This window comes from Malurus melanocephalus, unplaced genomic scaffold (assembly GCF_030028575.1).
Source record: "Malurus melanocephalus ecotype Western Australia unplaced genomic scaffold, MMel_1.1 scaffold_243, whole genome shotgun sequence".
Taxonomy (NCBI): Eukaryota; Metazoa; Chordata; class Aves; order Passeriformes; family Maluridae; genus Malurus; species Malurus melanocephalus.
The window spans coordinates 24,345-42,080 of record NW_026623475.1 but is presented as its reverse complement, the minus strand read 5'-3'; the positions used below and the strand labels follow the sequence as shown (position 1 = coordinate 42,080).

At 54.0% G+C, this 17,736-nt stretch overlaps 1 protein-coding gene across 1 annotated transcript in view; it reads left to right on the top strand.

The window, feature by feature from the left end:
- Positions 1–390: 390 nt before the first annotated feature.
- The window catches only part of CACNA1S (calcium voltage-gated channel subunit alpha1 S), a gene marked incomplete at its 3' end in the record, with an annotated part of 41,301 nt that continues 23,955 nt past the window's right edge, over positions 391–17,736 (top strand). The window contains exons 1-9 of the mRNA XM_057375205.1: positions 391–484; positions 2,064–2,131; positions 2,716–2,855; positions 6,399–6,504; positions 15,046–15,185; positions 15,680–15,813; positions 16,403–16,555; positions 16,798–17,003; positions 17,565–17,668. Of these exons, the coding sequence (XP_057231188.1) occupies positions 391–484; positions 2,064–2,131; positions 2,716–2,855; positions 6,399–6,504; positions 15,046–15,185; positions 15,680–15,813; positions 16,403–16,555; positions 16,798–17,003; positions 17,565–17,668 (1,145 nt within the window). The remainder of the gene's footprint in view (positions 485–2,063; positions 2,132–2,715; positions 2,856–6,398; positions 6,505–15,045; positions 15,186–15,679; positions 15,814–16,402; positions 16,556–16,797; positions 17,004–17,564; positions 17,669–17,736) is intronic.

Sequence of the window (17,736 nt, the reverse complement as noted above, 5' to 3'; positions counted from 1 at the left end):
CTTGGCCTCTCCAGGTGCCCCCGCAATCCCGCGCTTCCCCCGCGCTGCTCCCGGGCCACACTCCTCCCCTGCTCCGCTCCCGGGAGCCAGCGGGAATGCTGGCCCGGCGGGAATGAAACCGCCCGGGACCGCAGCAGCGGCGGCCGCTACCGCCGTGGGGGAAGCGGAGCGGGAAAAGGAGCCGGAGGGATGGGGAGAGGGGCGGGAGAGGGGCGGGAGAAGGGCGGGAGAAGGGCGGGAGAAGGGCGGGAGCGGGGAGAAGGACTCGACGAGAAGGACTCGACGAGGGACGGGGCGGAGAGAGGGGCCGGGAGCGGGCAAGGAATGGGCCGGGAGAAGGGCGGGAACGGGGCGGGAGAAGGGCGGGAACGGGGAGGGAATAGGGCCGGAATGGGGCGGGAGGCAGCAGGGAGAGGGGCAAGAGCGGGGCGGCGAGCGAGAGTGTGTCCGGCCGCGGCGTCGGCAGAGGGGCAGAAGGAGTGGCGTACGGCAGTTTTTGGCACGGCACGGCTCGGCTCGGAATGGCACGGCTCGGAACGGCACGGCACGGCTTGACTCGGGTCGGCACAGCTTGGCTCGGCACGGCAAGGCGGCAGGAGATGCATCTGCGGGAGTCAGACCCCGTCACTGCCCAACTCCCTTGGGGACCCTTCCCAAGGCCGTGCCAGGGYGGTGACGGAGCGGGAGAGGGACGTGAAGGCTCAGGCAGTGTGCGAGGAAGAGGAAAATGGCCGTGAAGAGGTTTCACGGGGAAGGAGTTCTCACCCTGCCGAGCCGGTAGGAAACAGCTCCGTGGGACCCAGCGCTGTGGGGTGTGTGCTGAGGCCGTGCCGGGTCCGGTGGGTGCTCTGTGCCCTCACGGTGTGTGCTGAGGCCGTGCCGGGTCCGGTGGGTGCTCTGTGCCCTCACAGCCGGGTGAGGGGCGGCTCACGGGGTGTGTGAGGTTTCGGGGATCCCCCGCACAGCCCTGTCCGTGCCTCGCTGTGCAGCCCCGCCGCCTCTCCTGCCCACGGCACATGTTCCTCCCGCAGATCCCCGCTAGATGGGTCCCGTGGCCTTGCGGTCCCTTGGACAGGCTCTCCTGCACAGGCAGCAGCGGGAATACGGCTCCTGGTTTTCGTTTTAAGTGAGAAGAAGGATCTGCCTCACACAGAGACGGGGCTGGACCCCGCAGCAGAAATTATTTGATTCTGATACGCACAAAATGCAACAGAGTGGCATAGAAAGGGGGCAGATTGCTAATTTAACCCTAGTGGAAGGTGCCCCTGGCCACGGCAGGGGAGTTGGGATGAGATGATCTTTAAGGTCCTTTCCGGCCCAAGCCATCTGTGATTCTATGAACTCCTTTACAACTGAGGGCACCCTTCTCCAAAGTACATCAAAACTGGCTGGAGCAGCTGCTGGAGTTGCTCTCCCATGTGAATTCCTTGCCATGGGCAGGGATCATTTCACTCCCTGATCCTTTCTGCCCCCCAGCACAGCTGGCTGCACAYCTGGCAATCATTTTCCTCCCCAGCAGAATGACCCCACAAAGCAAAGGAGGGGAAGCTGTGAGCAAGGCAGCACAGTACCATGGGCAGAGCAGCACCCTGGGACGCACAAGGTGGAGTGGGGCACAGCTGGTCAGTCACACCAACTAACATCTGTAGAACAGGGTGCCATTTGCTGTGGGACATCACTGTAAGGAATGAGATCACTGCAGTTATTTTGCTGACAGTCTAGAAAACTCCAGAAGAACCCTCATGAATAACGCTTCTGGTGTCTCAGTCCCCTGCTGTGGAAGGTGCTGATAACCTGCCTCTCTTCTACCTCTGCTCAGGAGTTGCCGTACCACTCATCCAATTCAGCTTTCCCAAGCCCAGTTGGGCTTGGCAGCACACAAACTAACCTGGGCTTGTTGGATTCCTGCATCCCCAGGCATCCTCCACACCCTGCATGCAGGATTTACCTTTGTAAAACTGAGCAAGTGGTTGTTGGAGTGAGCGGTGCYAGCCAAGGATTTCCTCTGTGCCTTCAGAAAAGCAAGGCAGAGCACTTTTTGGACTCACCATGATTCCCTGGAGCTCTGAGATTGGGGTCTCCAGTCAGTGAAGTGGACTCAGCCTCAAATCCCTACAACCCCAGGGCTCAGGTGAGCAGTGTGCCCCAGCTGAAGGTGAAATCCTGCAGAGAAGGGCTGATTGGATAAAGGGGCAAAACTGTCTTTGGGAACTGGCCAGAGCTGGCTTCTCCATCTCACCCCAAATAATGGGATTCAGCAAATGCATGTTTCCCTGGGCAGCCTGKCTGCTTCCCAGCGCAGGTGGGAAAGCTGGGGAGAGAGCTGACCTGGGGCACAGCTCTTGGGGACAGTGTGCCCAGCACTGGGCAGYCTGTCCCACCCCCAGCCCAGACAGTGGCACGCCAAGCACTCGCCCAACTCCCCATGTGCTGGGTGAAGAGGGAACAGCTGCAGGGGCCCTTCTGCTGCCTCAGGAGCTGGGACAGCACCCAGAGTCAGGCCGGGATCTAAATTTAAACTCATGCTTTGTGTGTTTGTACATGCGAGTGCAGGCTCCAGCCCCCACTCCCCCACCACCTCCCCCGTTGCACGGAGGAGACAGAGACCCAGAGGAGCTCCAGCTGGCTGGGACCTGGGGGAGGGGGGCTCCACTACAGGGCAGGAGGGGAAGAGACAGCTAGGGGAGCAACACCATGGAGCCTGCTTCTCCCCAGAGTGACGTGAAGAAGAGGCAACAGAAAGAGAAGTCCAAGAAGCCGGTACCACCGGTGGCTCCTCGTCCAGCCAGGGCTCTGTTCTGCTTAACTTTGGAAAACCCTCTGCGGAAGGCATGCATCAGCATCGTGGAGTGGAAGTATCCTCTGGCTGCGGGGGCTCGGGAGTGGTGTGTGTGTGAGCAGCGTGTTCAGCAGGGGTGCTGGGGGGCAGGAGAGCTGCCAGACTGCTTCMAGCCTGTGCTGACTGTCTCATCAAGCCTGTAAAAGGCAGTGAGGCACTCAGGGAGCCCTGGTAGGATCCATTGGCAAAGGCAGTGGCTGTGCTAACTGGGGCATGAACAGACTGATGGGGAAAGCTGGGGCTGAGGAGCCGTCAGGCCGTGGGGCCTTTGGTGGGGTGGGACAGGGATAGGGACAGGCAGGGACAGCCTGAGGGCCAGGGACTCGTGGGAGTGAACATGTGTGTGTTGTGTGCTGGGGAGAAATGAACTGATCGTTGAGAGGGGAGGGGGTTTGATGTGTCAGGAGAGGGCACAGTGCCCATCCTGGGGTGGGGATAGGGTCAGGCTGGGGAAGTGTGGGCTGGGGACAACATGACACCCTGGCAGAGAGGTTTGGGGGTGGGTAGCAAGACCATGGTGAGTTGCTTGGGATGGCTCTTTGTGTGTATCATTGTTCACCTCATCCCACAGCTGTGCTCTGCCCTTTTGGGGGGGCTCCCCCAAATTCTTGCTGGCACCTTTGTGTCCTCTCAGCTCCCTTTCCCGTTCYTTCCTGGTACTGCCRTCACAGGTGAAGGCTTTTGTGGGCRATACTGTTCAGAGGGATAGTCTTTCGTTGTGCCTTTAGCTTGGTGTTGTAGTTTGGGTGTTGCTCTTTGACCTTTTTGCTGGGGCATTGTAGCTCAGAAACACCAAAATGTCGTGTTTCTGCCATGCATCCAGGAACTATCACTTTGTTCACCTCTATTTTGTGTAAGGGAACAGAGTGGGAGATGAAACATTTCTCTTTGCTTTCAGCAAAACATTTGGCAAAATTGTTGGGCTGTGGGACGGAATCAAGTTCTTCCACCGCAAGTTTCCCCATTTCAGTCGCTGAACCTTATCTGTGARTTCCTGGCCTTGGCAGGATGATCCGAGCCCTGGCCAGGCTTTGCTCCTCTAGGASGTGGCTCGGTCACATTAGGCTGGCTGTGTTGCTGTGGGGATACCAAAGCCTTGCCCAGAGATGCTGCTTTATCCAAAGCCCAGGCAGCCCATTGGCAGGCATGAGGGCATGCTCACAGCTCTGCTGGTGCTGGAGTTTGAGACCTTGTTCCTTTATCGCAAAGGGGCTCTCTGTCCTTCAGGGAGTGTGAGCAGAGCCGAAAATGGGGAATTCTCATTCTCTGGCAAGAGCAATAGTGGTTGTGTGGGCATGTAGAAGGGAGCTGTGTGTCTTAAACAGATGCTGATTAGGGAAGAAACTTGTGTGTACACCCAAGTGGCMGGGGAGGAGCTGGAAATAGGACTTACATCTTCCAGCATGCTCAAACACATTCTTCCTCCTGGGCCAGCAYATGCCAGAGCAATGCATAGCACAGTGAGGGTCTTTCCTACGTCGGTGCTCTTGAATGGGAGAGGGGTGGGGACAAGTGGGTCCCCACCAGAAAGGTGGCAYGTCCAGGTGGTACATCTGACCTGTGCAGGACAAATGATCCAGCGAATCAGGTTTCTCCAGTGCCTGGCTGTATTTATACCCAGATGCACCTGGCTGCCCTCACTCAGGGATCAGAGTATATGAGGCTTGACAGGGTCGGGTCGTTCCAGTTCCTGTGGATTATTATGGTCTGCAGGGACATGCAGGCTGCCAAGGGGAGATTAGCTGTGACCCTCTTCCGTGGAGATAGGCTGTAGGTTCAGTGTGGCAGAATATATTCCTGTTCCTCAGACCCATCACTGCTGTATAGCTYCTCCTGTCAGAGTACAAAGCTGAGCCACAGGAGTGGGAGAGGGTCTTTTTCAAGCAGTTGGAGAGAGGGTGAGTGAAAGTCAGGCTGTCCTGAGGCAGAGGAGGTTTTATGCTGAAATTTGCTCACATCTCAAAAAATCATGTTCGTTAGTTGAAAGAAATCTGAATGTTCTGCAACTTACTGGGTATCGTGTGCATGGCAGCTGGTCCAACAGCTTGATAGTTGTTGGGACATGTCTYGCTTTGTGATGTCACCGTGCTATTTCAGGTCATTTTGTAGACAGGAGAACATCAAGGCAGATGGGTGAGGAGTCTAGGGACCGTGGAGGATCACAGAGATGCAAGACACAAATTCATGCTGCAAAGCAAATGTGGGTACCCTTGGATGCTGTGTGGTGGGAGTGTGTCGGAAAGAAAGAAGTTAGATTGCAAGGCAAGGAGATGAGGGGGATGCTGAGGCTCTGGGTCAGTGCAGGAGGCAGAGASACTGTACCCTGTTACCCTACATGTCTGATTTTTGGTTCAATCTGTCCCACTGCATTTCCACCTCATAACGGTGCCAGACTGGCAGAATCACAAGMAGCAAATGGATTCCAGCTCCAGTTACAGGAGCTCCAGTTGAGGTCACYCTTCAAGGAGGGCTCATCTTACCCTCTCTAAGCAAGCAGGGAGCCTCCAGTCCCTGGGCTCTGCCTCATTACCTGGACACAAAGGGGAGCAGCTTTTCCAGCTGACTTCAGTTTTGAAAGTGTCATCATGTTGATGGATAGAAAGGTTCAGAAAAGGAAAACAAGCCTGTGATGAGCCCAGGGCACMCCTGACAGCACTCAGCCAGCTCAGCAGGCTGGTGTGGATAGCATGCTCCCCTTGCTCTGTAATACTGGATTTGGACAGTGGTATGGGCACCAGAGCCCAAGGCAGCCCTCAAGGGAGAATGCTGGGGGAAACAGAGAGTGGGGGTCCCTGGTGGGAGAGCTTGGCTGCAAATGAGGCCTTGGAGGCAGAGTTTGAGCTCTTTGGAGGCTTCAGCTGAAGCTTCTCCAAGAGGTTTCAGTGGCTCAAACAGAACAGTGACAGCAGCAGCAAGTGCCTGTCCCAGGGCCTTCATGGGGAAATGGTAGGTCACCCCTTTCATTCTGAGGTGTCATAGGGCCCAAAGAGCACAGTTTCTACCTTGAAGGGAGTGGGACAGTCCTCAGGCTGAGCACTGTGTTCCATCCCAGCCCTGGCACTCCTGGGGACCGTCCCAGCAGTACTGCCTGTGTTGGGGCACTGAGGCTGGGATGGGGATGTTCTGCTGGGGAGACCCTGGATGAGCTGTCTTGCCCCRGTTAGACCTGAGCAGTAGGTGGCTCCCTCATGGATGCTGAGTGAGGCCAAGGGAGCCAGGGCCTGCCTGCAAAGGGGTCCTGACCCTTCAGGGTGATTCATTGAAGGATGAGGAAGGGGAAACTGCCAGCTCTCCCATCCCTTTGTTATTCCTCCACTGCAGCCTTTTTAATTTGTGTCCYTCCCCATATGTCCTGTGCCAGAGCTGATGGTCTGCAGCAGCCATGGACTGGGTGTCCAGGCCTTGCAGCACCTARGGATATGCCAAGGCTGAGCTCTGGCTGCTCTCTCTGTGCTCTGTTGGGGGCTGGTTCTCCACACCCGCCCAGGCAGGACAGGGCAGGGGCAGGGTTATACCTGCATTTTATTTTCCGTCACTGCTCCTTAACATTTCTTCTCAGACCCTTCGAGATCATCATCCTCTTCACCATCTTTGTCAACTGTGTTGCTCTGGCCATCTACCTGCCCATGCCTGAAGATGACACCAACGTGGCCAACTCCAGCCTGGTAAGGAACAGCCCTTCCCACAGTCCTGGTGGCTGAGGGCTCTGCGGGGCTGGGTGCCTGGTGTGACACGCTGCAAGGTGGCAATAGCTGTCCTGGGGGCATCTGCTGCCCCAGGGGTGGGAAGAAGTGACTGCAAAATGGGTTTTCAGAGGGGCTGAAACCACCTCTGGGTCGAGATCAAAGGCAGCAGATCAGTGTATGAGGTGCACATGAAGGAACGATTGATGCCAATAAAAAAAAATTCCCTCTGCTTTTTTTTCTTTTTTTTTAAATCACACTTTCAGAAGGAAACATCCTGTTCCAGAAAGGCTCAAATGGTTTCTTTCAGCATTTTGGAATAAATTTTTCTGACCTTTCCTTTCAAAACTGTAGTTTAATTTTGTTACTTTTTATTTAAGAGGGGAAAAACCTTTTCCTGTTAGGTGAAAAGGTCACTCCTTTCCAATCAGGAAGAAAATGGATTCATAAGTCACTTCACTTTTCCTGGAATATGATGTTTTGATGTGACCCAAATCAATAATTTACACTATTTTTAGTTTGCCACTCCTTTCTACTCTTCACATCCCCACTGTGGTTCAATCCACATTGATTTCCATTGAGAGACAGAGCATGATGGCTGAACCAAAACATCTAAATAGCCCTTTTTAATGAAATGTTGTCTCTTGCTGGTTTAGGATCTCCTCAGGATCAATGCCCATCGAGTGTTTGTTCCTAGGGTGTTCCTTCAGYCTCATGGCTGGTCTGACCAGCTTCCCAAACCTCTCAGACTTGTTTTGGTATCTTCCCTGGCTGAGGGGCGATACCACGGTTTGGTAGGTGCAGTTATCTCAGGGGAGAGCTGAAAAAGGTAAAGCAAACAAAGCAAAGCTGAGGCAGKTTGGCCATGGGAAGCAGGAGATGAGGACAGTGGGGATGGGGGCTTCCCTCTGGGAGAGGGCTTGGAATGTGGCTGAGAGCTGTCCCCAGTGAGGGCAGAGCTGGGGGAGGCTCAGCTGTGTGTGGCACTGTGGCACCAGCAGGGATCAAGTGGCACCAGCCTCACAGGGTCCCAGATGGGCTGGTGCTGCCCAAGAACCAGCAGCCTTTTCCAGGAGCAGGTGAGCAAGGACCGAGTGATGTACATTCATTGCATAAATGAAATTCCATCTGTTTTTATTTGTTATATATTGATTACTTATGCTATACCCTACTGGGGGATTTTTCAGCCTGTTGCCATGCCAACAGCCCTTGATATCAGGAGCCAGGTAGCCCCAGGCTGCTGTTCTTTCATCCCTGCTYGCTGTCCCTTTGTTGCCATTCTGAAAAATAATGAAATAACCCATAMATTTTCTAAGAATCCATTTTGCTTYATYCTGGAAGAAGTACAGTTGTTTAATTTGAACACATTTCATTATTTTTCCTTCTATATTAGATTTCMTTTGATCCAGAAGGTTTTTTTAATGCTGTTTTTATCTGATTTTGTCTTTTTCTAATGGAATCAAAATCTTTTCTTCAATCCTGATGAAATGATTTTGACATTTCAACTTGYTCAATAATTCACAGCACTTTTTTTCTCTTTTACTTGAATTTCCAGAGTTTCAAATCCCACTGTTTTTCACTGGAAACCTTACTCCAGGAAGCAAGCAGCTTCAGAGTGTGTTTAGCAAGGCWGGTTATTCACAGGGATTCACCTAAGGAAATACAGATGGCTGTATGTGGCTCGTCTGCCTGACCTCTGTTTATGAGCAGTGAGGAATTAAAGTCAAATTTAGAGTACAGTTCATCTCCCAGGGCAGTTAAGCCATTTCTGCAGTTCCAGTGGGTGATGTTTGACATGAAATATCAGGTTTTCATAGAATTGTGGAAGTGTAGTATGGTTTTGTTGTCTTGACTGCTAGTTTTAATTATGATATAGACAGAGTTAAGGGGTTAAAAGGGTTTTATTTAGGTATTTAATGGGATCCCAGGTGCATAGTTTGACAGGATGGAAAGATGCTGAAAAAATGCACCTTGCGTATAATATGTATATAAATTTTATAGACTTTATWAATTAGCATATTTATTTAAATTTCTCCARTAAGAAAMTTAACAAATGAAGTAATGTCCCCCTATTTTAAAGAATTTTCCTTTTAGATGAGGCTAGAGTTTAGTTTRTACCATATGTTCTGGAGAGAAGGCTGTAGGCAAGCTTGCAGCCTCAGATTTAAGATAGTWCATGTCAAGCTGACCCTTTACTGAGGATGTTTGGTCTTTCTGCTTAGTAGAACTCAGAAATCATCAGACATCAGTTTGGGTCAGGAGGACATGGGCRGGGACACCTTCCACTRTCCCAGGSTGCTCCAAGCCCCGTCCAAYCTGRCCYTGGACACTTCCAGGGATGGGGCAGCCACAGCTTCTCTSGGCAACCTGTGCCAGGGTCTCACCACCCTCACAGGGAAGGATTTTTYYRTAATATTTAAATGYACTCTCTTTCMGTTTAAAGCCATCTGTCTTTTTGGTTTCAAGTTTTTCCCCACATGTGGGACCCAGGGATGACTGCTCAGAGGGAGGCCCCCTTCCAGACCACCAAAAAGCAGCTGTCCTGAGTCCTATGGACTCTGGAGGAGGATCAGGACATGGGGCTCAGGGAGTGGGGTACAGAGCTGGAGCTCAGCCTGTCAAGGAGTCAATTTAAATAGTACAGGTAATGGCCTCTGTGTAGGTAYGCTGCTGGTGTCACAGATAATGGCTTTAGGGTTTAGGTAGAAKGAATGTTTGATGTCAAGGATGCTTCTGAAAATCCCACCATTTTGGGTTGTGTCTCAGCCCTGGGGTTAGGGAACTCCTGTGTTTTTAGAGCCTGAACATAGCCTCAGGTACAATTCTGTGACAGGAATCACTGATGCACTTGCAGGAGCCCCAGCTTTTCATCTGCTCTGGAGAGCTGTAATTACTTGTAAATCCTGCATACTGTCTGTCACCCCAGGGCTGCGACATGGACATCTCCAGGAACCCCAAAACAGTTCCATTTGGGCAGCTGACTTGCATCCCACAGTCCCTGAGCAGAGTTTGCAGGTCCCTTGCTGGTTTTGAAGAGCTGTTGGAGCCAGTGCCTGGACTTGGTGTGGGTTCCTTGCTGCAGGAGAGTCACGATTGCATGTGGCTTTCCCAGGGCCTGGGGTCACCCTTGATCTYCTGGATCTTCCAACAGCTGTGACAAGAGGCAACACCCCTGCATGTCTGCATGCACAGACTCTGTGACTGAGCTGCAGAAATCACTGCTGCCCTGGTGCCTGGCACCTGGAGGAGTGCTCATGCAACTGTGTGAGCTGCCCCTGGCTCCATCCTCCCCCTCACTCTGCCCTGGGGCTATTGGCAAGGGCTGGCACCCTGCCCAGCTTGTGGTTGGGCCACCCCTGTGGCCACCCTGGGGTTTTGGGTAGTCAGAYGAGCCAGCCCCTCACCTCACCCTCCAGGGGGGCCAGCAGAGCCCACCACTCACTCATCCTGAATGCCACTTACACACTGCACCCTCCTCACCCTGCTCCATCACACAGTGTGCTCCTCATGCCCCGTGGTCCCCAGCTCCACAGCAAGGCTTCCTTGRAAGGGACCTTGCTGACCCTCTGCTCCCAGCCCTGGAGAAGGCCAGGTTGGCTGCAACTTCTTGAGATTTTTGTTCTTACAGCTTTCCATCATAGACTGGGCTTCCCAGGTCTGACAGGCATCACTGAGCCCKTGTCTGTTCTGTGGTCAAATTCTTCTCCTGGTTTTGAGCTGGTAGCACCCACCAAAGCCTTTCCCAACCAAGCATCTGTAGTCCAGGGAGAACCCTCAGCACTGCACCAAGATGTCTCACAGACATCAGAACAGATATGTGGGACAGCTGGACTGGCTTGAAGCAATGAGGAGCTCTGGTCAGCCAGTGAGGGAGATGCAATGGGGAACAACTTGTAAGACCTGCCATTCTGTGCTTTCATCTGCTGTAGGGGGGTTATGGCTTTCCTGGTTCCTGTCTCTGCAGCCCTGGTGTGTCTCTTGTTTGTGGGAAAGGAAGAGCTATGGCTGGAGAATGTGGCAGGAAAATCACTGCATTGCAGAGCAGCTAGGGGTGGAGTGATGTCTGGAGATGGTCTACTCCAAATACCTGCTCTAAAAAATCTGTGCAAACAGTCCAAAACCTCTCAGATTCTTTCCTGCACGTCTTCCCACCTCAAGTACTTGCTGTGCTATGACAGAGGCCATTGTGGAGAGCAGAAGTGTTTCTCTTGATGTTTCTTCCTTGCTGTGGTCTGCAGCAGTCCCAAACCCTAGCTGCCCTTCCCAAGCTGGGCACCAGGGTTTCCCACCACTCAGGGGAGACTTCCTTGGCTCCAGCCCTCAYTTTCATCTTATTTGCCAAAGGGGATCTCATGAGATTGCTGTAAATTTATTCCTATACATTACCTGTGCTGTCCGCTTCTCTGTCTCACATCTGTGGGGTTTTGTTCATCTCCATTCAGGGGAATGGGAAAAGGTCACTGAGCTACTTTGTTTTGCAGAGGATGTTTGCTGCAAGCCTCTGGAGATCATCTTTATGGATGTTTTATGTTTACAAAGGGCTTAGAAAGACTTCAGCAGCGCAACTCCCTGTCCTGCATGTCTTAGTGCTGACAGTCCATGCATGTGTCCTGGTCAACCCACTGGTGCACCTATAAAAAGAGTTTTGTTTTTAAGGTTGGGCTGGAGCTGCAGGAGAAAAGGGGAGCAGGGCCCAACTGGGATGCTGAAGGGGAGATTCAGGGCTGATGGTGCAGGAACAAAAGGCATGGAGAAGGGCAGAAGGCTGGGGCAGTTTGGAGGAGTCAAGGGGAGTGTGAGGGCTGTGAGGTCTTGCTGCAGGTGGTTATCTTCTGCTGGGAGGCAGGGGTAACTATCCATCTGTGTTGTGGTCAGGCTGTGCCCTCACTACCTCTCCCCTTCTTTGCCCAGCTGGGAGAGTTCATTCAAACCTTGCTTCCCCTACTCCCTGGGAATGGGCACCAGGGACACGAAGGTGGGACTCCTTCCAGAGAGCCCTGYGTGGCTGTCAGGACTGGGAGCTGACGATGCTGAGCAGGCTGGGGCTGTGCCATGTTGCATCACATCATCGCAGTGCACATGATTACCCTGCTGCTCCGTGGCTCMTGGGTGGGTCAGGGTGCTGTGTGCCCAGCCATGGGTGGAGCACATGTGGAGCATGTTGTAGAAGCTCAGTGTGTTACAGAGACCTGCATCTTTTCCTTGTGGCTTTTTCAAAACTCGGCTCTTCATACCCCCAGTCCCAGCTGTGCCAGACAGCCCTGTGCCGTGCCCTAAGCATCCCACAGTGGGGAGCCAGCCTCTGAATTCTGGGATGAGGGGGGGGCAGTGGGTGGTGGTGGCACACAGTGGGTCCCCAGCTGCTCGAAGCTGGAAGTGAAGTCAGCAGAGCTGTGTCTGTCCATGGCGTGTGCCTGGTGTGCAGGGTCTGCAGTGTGGCCTTCATGGCATGGGCACGGGGTGGCAAYTGGGCCATGAGTGCACAGTCCCTGTGCTGACCTGCAGCATGGACAGCAGCAGGGCTGGAGGCAGCACGTGGCTCATTTCTTCTCCAGTCAGCCTGGGCMCAGGCAGTGGGGTCTGCCTAGGGGYGGGACATATGGTCCTTGTCCTGGTGTAAAGTCTGCCAGGGTGAAATATCCTTCAGCTTCTTCCTGCTCTGGAAACTGCAGTGAGTTTGTCCTGGCTCAGGCCATTGCACTGTAGCCACAGAAGTTTAATTGCTGGTACTTTACATGATCTCAGCCCCAAACACCACCCATGTCCTGGGCTCACCCCACAGCARGTGAGGRAAGCAGGTGGTGGGGGAGATTCTGCYCCTCTGCTCTGCTCAGRTGAGACCCCACCTGCAGAGCTGCCTCCAACCCTGGGGTYCCAGCACAGGAAAGACATGGATGTGTCGGAGCAGATCCAGAGAGGGCCACAAAGATGCTCTGAAGGCTGGAGYCCCTCTGCTCTGGAGCCAGGCTGGGAGAGCTGTGAGTGTTCACCTGGAGAAGAGAAGGCTCTGAGAAGACCTCATCACAGCCTTCTAGTACCTGAAGGGGGCTTATAAGGATGATTGAGGCAAAGTTTTTAGCAGGGTCTGTTGCAGTAGGACAGATGGTTTTAAACTGGAGTAGTGTAGATTTAGATTAGTTATAAGAAAAAAAAAAATTACACATTGAGGGTGTTAAGGCCCTGGCACAGGGTGCCTAGAGAAGCTGTGGCTACCCCTCCCTGGAAGTGTTCAAGGCCAGGTTGGATGGGGCTGGGAGCAACCTGGGATAGTGGAAGTTGTCTCTGCCCATGGCAGGGGCTTGGATTAGATGACCTTTAAAGGCTCCTTCTAAAAAAAAAAACTATTCTGTGTGGCCTGCGGCTGCACCTACAACCTGGAGAATCCAGAGAGTATTTGCCATAACCTGCCCCACTGGAAGTGTGCAYCACCTCAGCCCACTGACAAAGATGCTGGTGGTGTGTCTTCATAGCCAGGGGCCTGGCTCCCCTTGCTTTGCTGACATCAGCACGTGCCCAGTTTAGACCCAGATCATCTGGGAGAACTGGACCCACAACTGTAGAACCAGCCAGCAGTAATTGCCAGCAGTAATTGCTGCATGTAACCTTCCTACAGGCCATGCCAAGGCTTTTCCTTGTGCTGGAGGGCTTACTCCAGCAGGACAGATCGGGATGATTCAGCTCCAGCTGTGTGGCTATGTCTGCAGGGCACAGCACTGAGCTGGTGCTGTGAGGGAATTTGCCATTGTGTCCCTCGTAGGCTGGGGAAGGGTTTCTGGGGGCAGGGGGCTGCCTGCTGCCTCTTCCTTGGCCCAGGTTTGAGCCTTCCTGCTCACTGGCTGGACCTGGTGGGCAAATACCCTTGAAGTGGTCCAAAGCACTGCTCATCTGCTTCTCAAAGGGACCTCTGTGGAGCAGTGAGTCACCTTTTGATTCTGGGCAAGGGGTTTTCAGAGGAAGATACCTTCTGGAGACCCTAGAGCCTGAGTGTGTTCTGCTGGAAAATCGGGGTATGTGATTGACTTTTGCGGTGCTGGATCCTGACACTCACCATTCTTAGCAGCTGCAGGGCTGCTGTTGCTTGCAGTGGGCTTTCCTGTTTCTCCTCTGCAGCTGGGGACACGCCCACCATACCACTGTCTGCTGGCACGGCTCTGCAGCCCCTCTGTACCTGAAATGATCCTCGTGGCAGTTGTATTTGCATGGGATTGCAAGGACAGGCTTTGGGGGACAGTCTAGGGTGCATTAGTTCCCTAAGGGTGAGAGGTCAGCAGTGTTGAGCTGCCCTAGCTAAAACCTTGAAGACAGAGGCAATGCCAAGATCTCTGCTCTTACTCTGTCCTCAGGTCCAACAAGAAACAGGCACTTGTGGGGGTGACAGTGACATGGGGACACTCGGCATGCTCACTGCTTTTGGACAGGACATGTTAATTGAGCGAGTAAAGCTTCTGTCTTGAGCTCTAGCCCTGGCTTCTTAAAGGAGAGGATTGTCCATTTGGCAGGGCATGGGCACCCTGGGGAGGAAGATGTGGTCACAGCACCACAGCATTTCCCAGTCTGGTCTCAGAGAGAGGTYTCTGCCTTCCTGAGAGCAATTCCCTGGAGATCCCAGGCAGGKATGCTCCTTGCCCTTCAGGCTGAGGAGAGGGACCATGGAACACCAGAAATATAAATAGCCCCATCCACCTGGCTGCTTCAGAAGGCTTTTAATCCCAGTCTGGAAGGGACATTGGCAGCAAGGGCAGGGATGGCARTGACAGGCAGAATCAGGTGGGCACAGGCAGCTCTTGGCTGCACCCCAGGGACAGATGAGCTCTCCTGGCCCAGCAGCAACAGGGATGTGCCAAGACCCTGCAGTGGGGTCCCTCCTGCCTGGGAGGGGGTGCAGCACCTCTGCCTGGTGAGTCCCAGACCCTTTCTAGCAGGTCACTCTGCCAGGCAAATATCTGGCTTTAGGCAGGAGGTCTTGAGCCCAAGGCCTCCATTCCCTGGGAGCTTCATTTCCATCCGAAATAAAAGGGAAGCCATGGGACAGCTGGCTTGTCCCACGGTGACAGTGTGTGGTCCGCAGGATAGACCTAGCAAGCCCTCAGCTGGAGAGGATGAGGAGGAGGAGTCAGTGCTGCCTGCAGGAGGAAGGCTGTGGGGGAATGGGAGGTGAGCAGCAGGGGGGGAGAGCCACAGAGGAGCAGTGCCCTGGGCCAGACACCTCTGGGTGCTGCCTTGAGAAGCTGTGACTTTGCTGGAACTCTTTGTACCCACAACCCCAGGGCAGGGTCCTGGCAGGGGCCACTGAAGGGGTGGGGTGGGGGTGCCACACTGCAGGCCAGAGGGTGGCATGTGGTGGCTCGGCGTGCCACCCCTTCTCCCCAGGGTGCTGCTTGGCGGCTGCATGGCAGCACAGATGGGATGGCAGCAGGGGCTGATCTGGAGCCACACGGGGGTGATGGTGCATGGTGAGGATATGGGGAGCTGATGGTCTGTTCTCATGAAGGATTCTCTCCTGCTTGCCCCTGCAACCCCCAGGAGAAGATCGAGTATGCCTTCCTTATCTTCTTCGCCATTGAGGCCATGCTCAAGATAATCGCCTACGGCTTTCTGTTCCACGCGGATGCCTATCTCCGAAACGGCTGGAACGTGCTTGACTTTTCCATTGTGACTCTAGGGTAAGGAAAACTGGGAAGGCTGCTGCTGCTCAGCTTGTGCCAGGCCTGTTCCACAGCCAGTCAGGGATTAGTTTTTCCAGTAATTGCAATGTGTCGGGGAACATCTCCTTGACTGAGTTCATGGCTGTCTCCCATGGGCCCCCTTTCCCTGCTCTGACATCCACTGGGATCCTCCCTAACTCCTGTTTTCTTCCTGTCTTAACTCTTTCATGCCTCTTAGGCCTTCTTGCCTTGGAGAAGGAGGGTGGCACGGGGTCCTCCAGGGTTTGCACAGGGCGGGGAGGTCCCTGGCTGTCAGCAGTAGAGCTGGCCATGCCAAGAGCTGCCCCCTGCGTGAGGCTGAGCACAGCTGGCACTCCTGGCATTGCTCTTCTGTCTGCAGAGCTCTGAATCCTTAGCTGAGATTTCTCAGTCTCCATCCTCACACCCTTCTCTTTCTCCCTGTCCTTCCCTCTGCTTCCCATCCTTCCTTTCCTGTGCCCTGGCTCTTTCAGGCTCATCACCATGACCCTGGAGCAGGTCAATGCAAAGCAGGGMGGGACTTCGGGGGGAAAAGGCGGCTTTGACGTGAAGGCCCTGCGAGCGTTTCGTGTGCTGAGACCCCTGCGCCTGGTGTCCGGAGTGCCGAGTGGGTGCTGGGTGCCCTGCCATCACGAAGGGCTGGTGGGTGGATGGAACCCCTGGGCCTGGCCAGGGTGGGGAGCCATGGGACAGGTTTCTTCTTGTTGCTGGATCAAGCTCAGCCACAAGGCAGGTGTAGAGGAGGCACAGGTTCTTGCTTGTTCCTCCAGCTCCTAGTTGTCAGCCCTGGGGGTCTGCAGGCTGGCACACATCTGGCTCAGGATCACAGGCTGGCACACATCCATGGCTCAGGGTCATACCTTTGGGTAGCCGGTGTGAAGGGGGCCAGGACCTTGCTCTGRTTTCTCAGAGCAGGGGTCTCGTTCTTCTGTAATTCATGTGAATACAGCCTGGATTAGAGCAGCAGAGCAAATGGAGGGGCATGAAGCAGCCTCCAGTAATGCTTGGCTGTGCTGTACTCTTCCACCTGCTTTMATGGTGGGTAGAATAAAGGACTTCTTGCTTCAGAGTGCCAAGGGGCTTCCTGTGGCAAGGGGCATCTCAAAGGTTGCTCGTTGGTGGACTGGCAGGGATGCAAGGTGCACTCAAAGCTATTTAGGAAGTGTTTGACCTCCTCTYCCTTCATCTTTGTGCAGGCCTTCAGGTTGTCCTGAACTCCATCATCAAGGCCATGGTGCCCCTGCTCCACATCGCCTTACTGGTCCTCTTCATGATCATCATCTACGCCATCGTTGGGCAGGAGCTCTTCAAGGGCAGGATGCAYAAGACCTGCTACTACGTCGGGACAGGTGGAGCTGTGCTGGGGTGGGGAACGCAGTGATTCTGGGTTCAGCAGAAAATGTGGCCTTGGCAGCACCAGGCCTAGGAATGTGACAGGACTGAGGGACGTTTGGACTAGCACAGAGCTGGGTGTGAGGGGTGGTGAAAAGGGTCCTGTTTGGAAGGCTTTTACCAGAGGTGTGTCGGGGAGGAAGTGTGAGCTACTGTGTTTGGCCTGACTTGCTGCTCACACCGTGGCTTTGCTCCTCAGATGTGATTGCCACYGTGGGATCGGAGATGCCAGCCCCGTGCACCAGCTCTGGCGTGGGGCGACACTGCACCATCAAYGGCAGCGAGTGCCGTGGCGGCTGGCCAGGGCCCAACAATGGCATCACCCACTTCGACAACTTCGGCTTTGCCATGCTCACTGTCTACCAGTGCATCACCATGGAGGGCTGGACTGAAGTTCTCTACTGGGTAGGCTGCAGCACTTTGTACCCAGCTTGGCAGTGATGCTGTTCTTGCCTCAGGGCAAGGAGTGCCCTCCTGGAGACGGGACCCCATGGCAGGGCTCAGTTTCTGCTAGTGAAAGGTGCCCTGCCCCTGCCAACCTTCCTACTGATATACACATCCCATAACACACCAGGTTATGGATCTCTGCATCCGTGCAAGCACTGCCTAAGCTGTCCTTGCTCTCCAGGTAGACAGGAATTGCTCCAGYTCCCACCTTTGTAAAGGGGGATGGGCCAGGCACAGTAAGGACTGGTGAATGCTCCTCCAGCAAAGCCCCATGTGTTTCAGTGCTTGGGAGTTATGCTGGAGCTTAGGCTTGGGGCTGGTGTTTAAATCTGCTCCTAAAATGCTTGGCTGTGGCTGTAAAYCAGATACAGAGTTCTAGGCAGCCAGGGCTTGCAGCCAGATTTCCATCCCAAGCACTCCCTTAGGARGGGGCAAAGATCCCAGAGGCTGTTGAGGGGCCCTAAGGTGAAACAGCGGATGGTGCCTTCAAATTATTTCACCTGCTTCTCTCTTTGCCAGGTAAATGATGCCATGGGGAATGAATGGCCCTGGATCTACTTTGTCAGCCTTATACTGCTTGGCTCCTTCTTTGTGCTCAACCTGGTGCTGGGGGTGCTCAGTGGGTAAGTGCCACCCTATCCTGTCTACCAGCAGAGGAATTTGAACTGCTTTGAGCTATACAGGAAAAAAG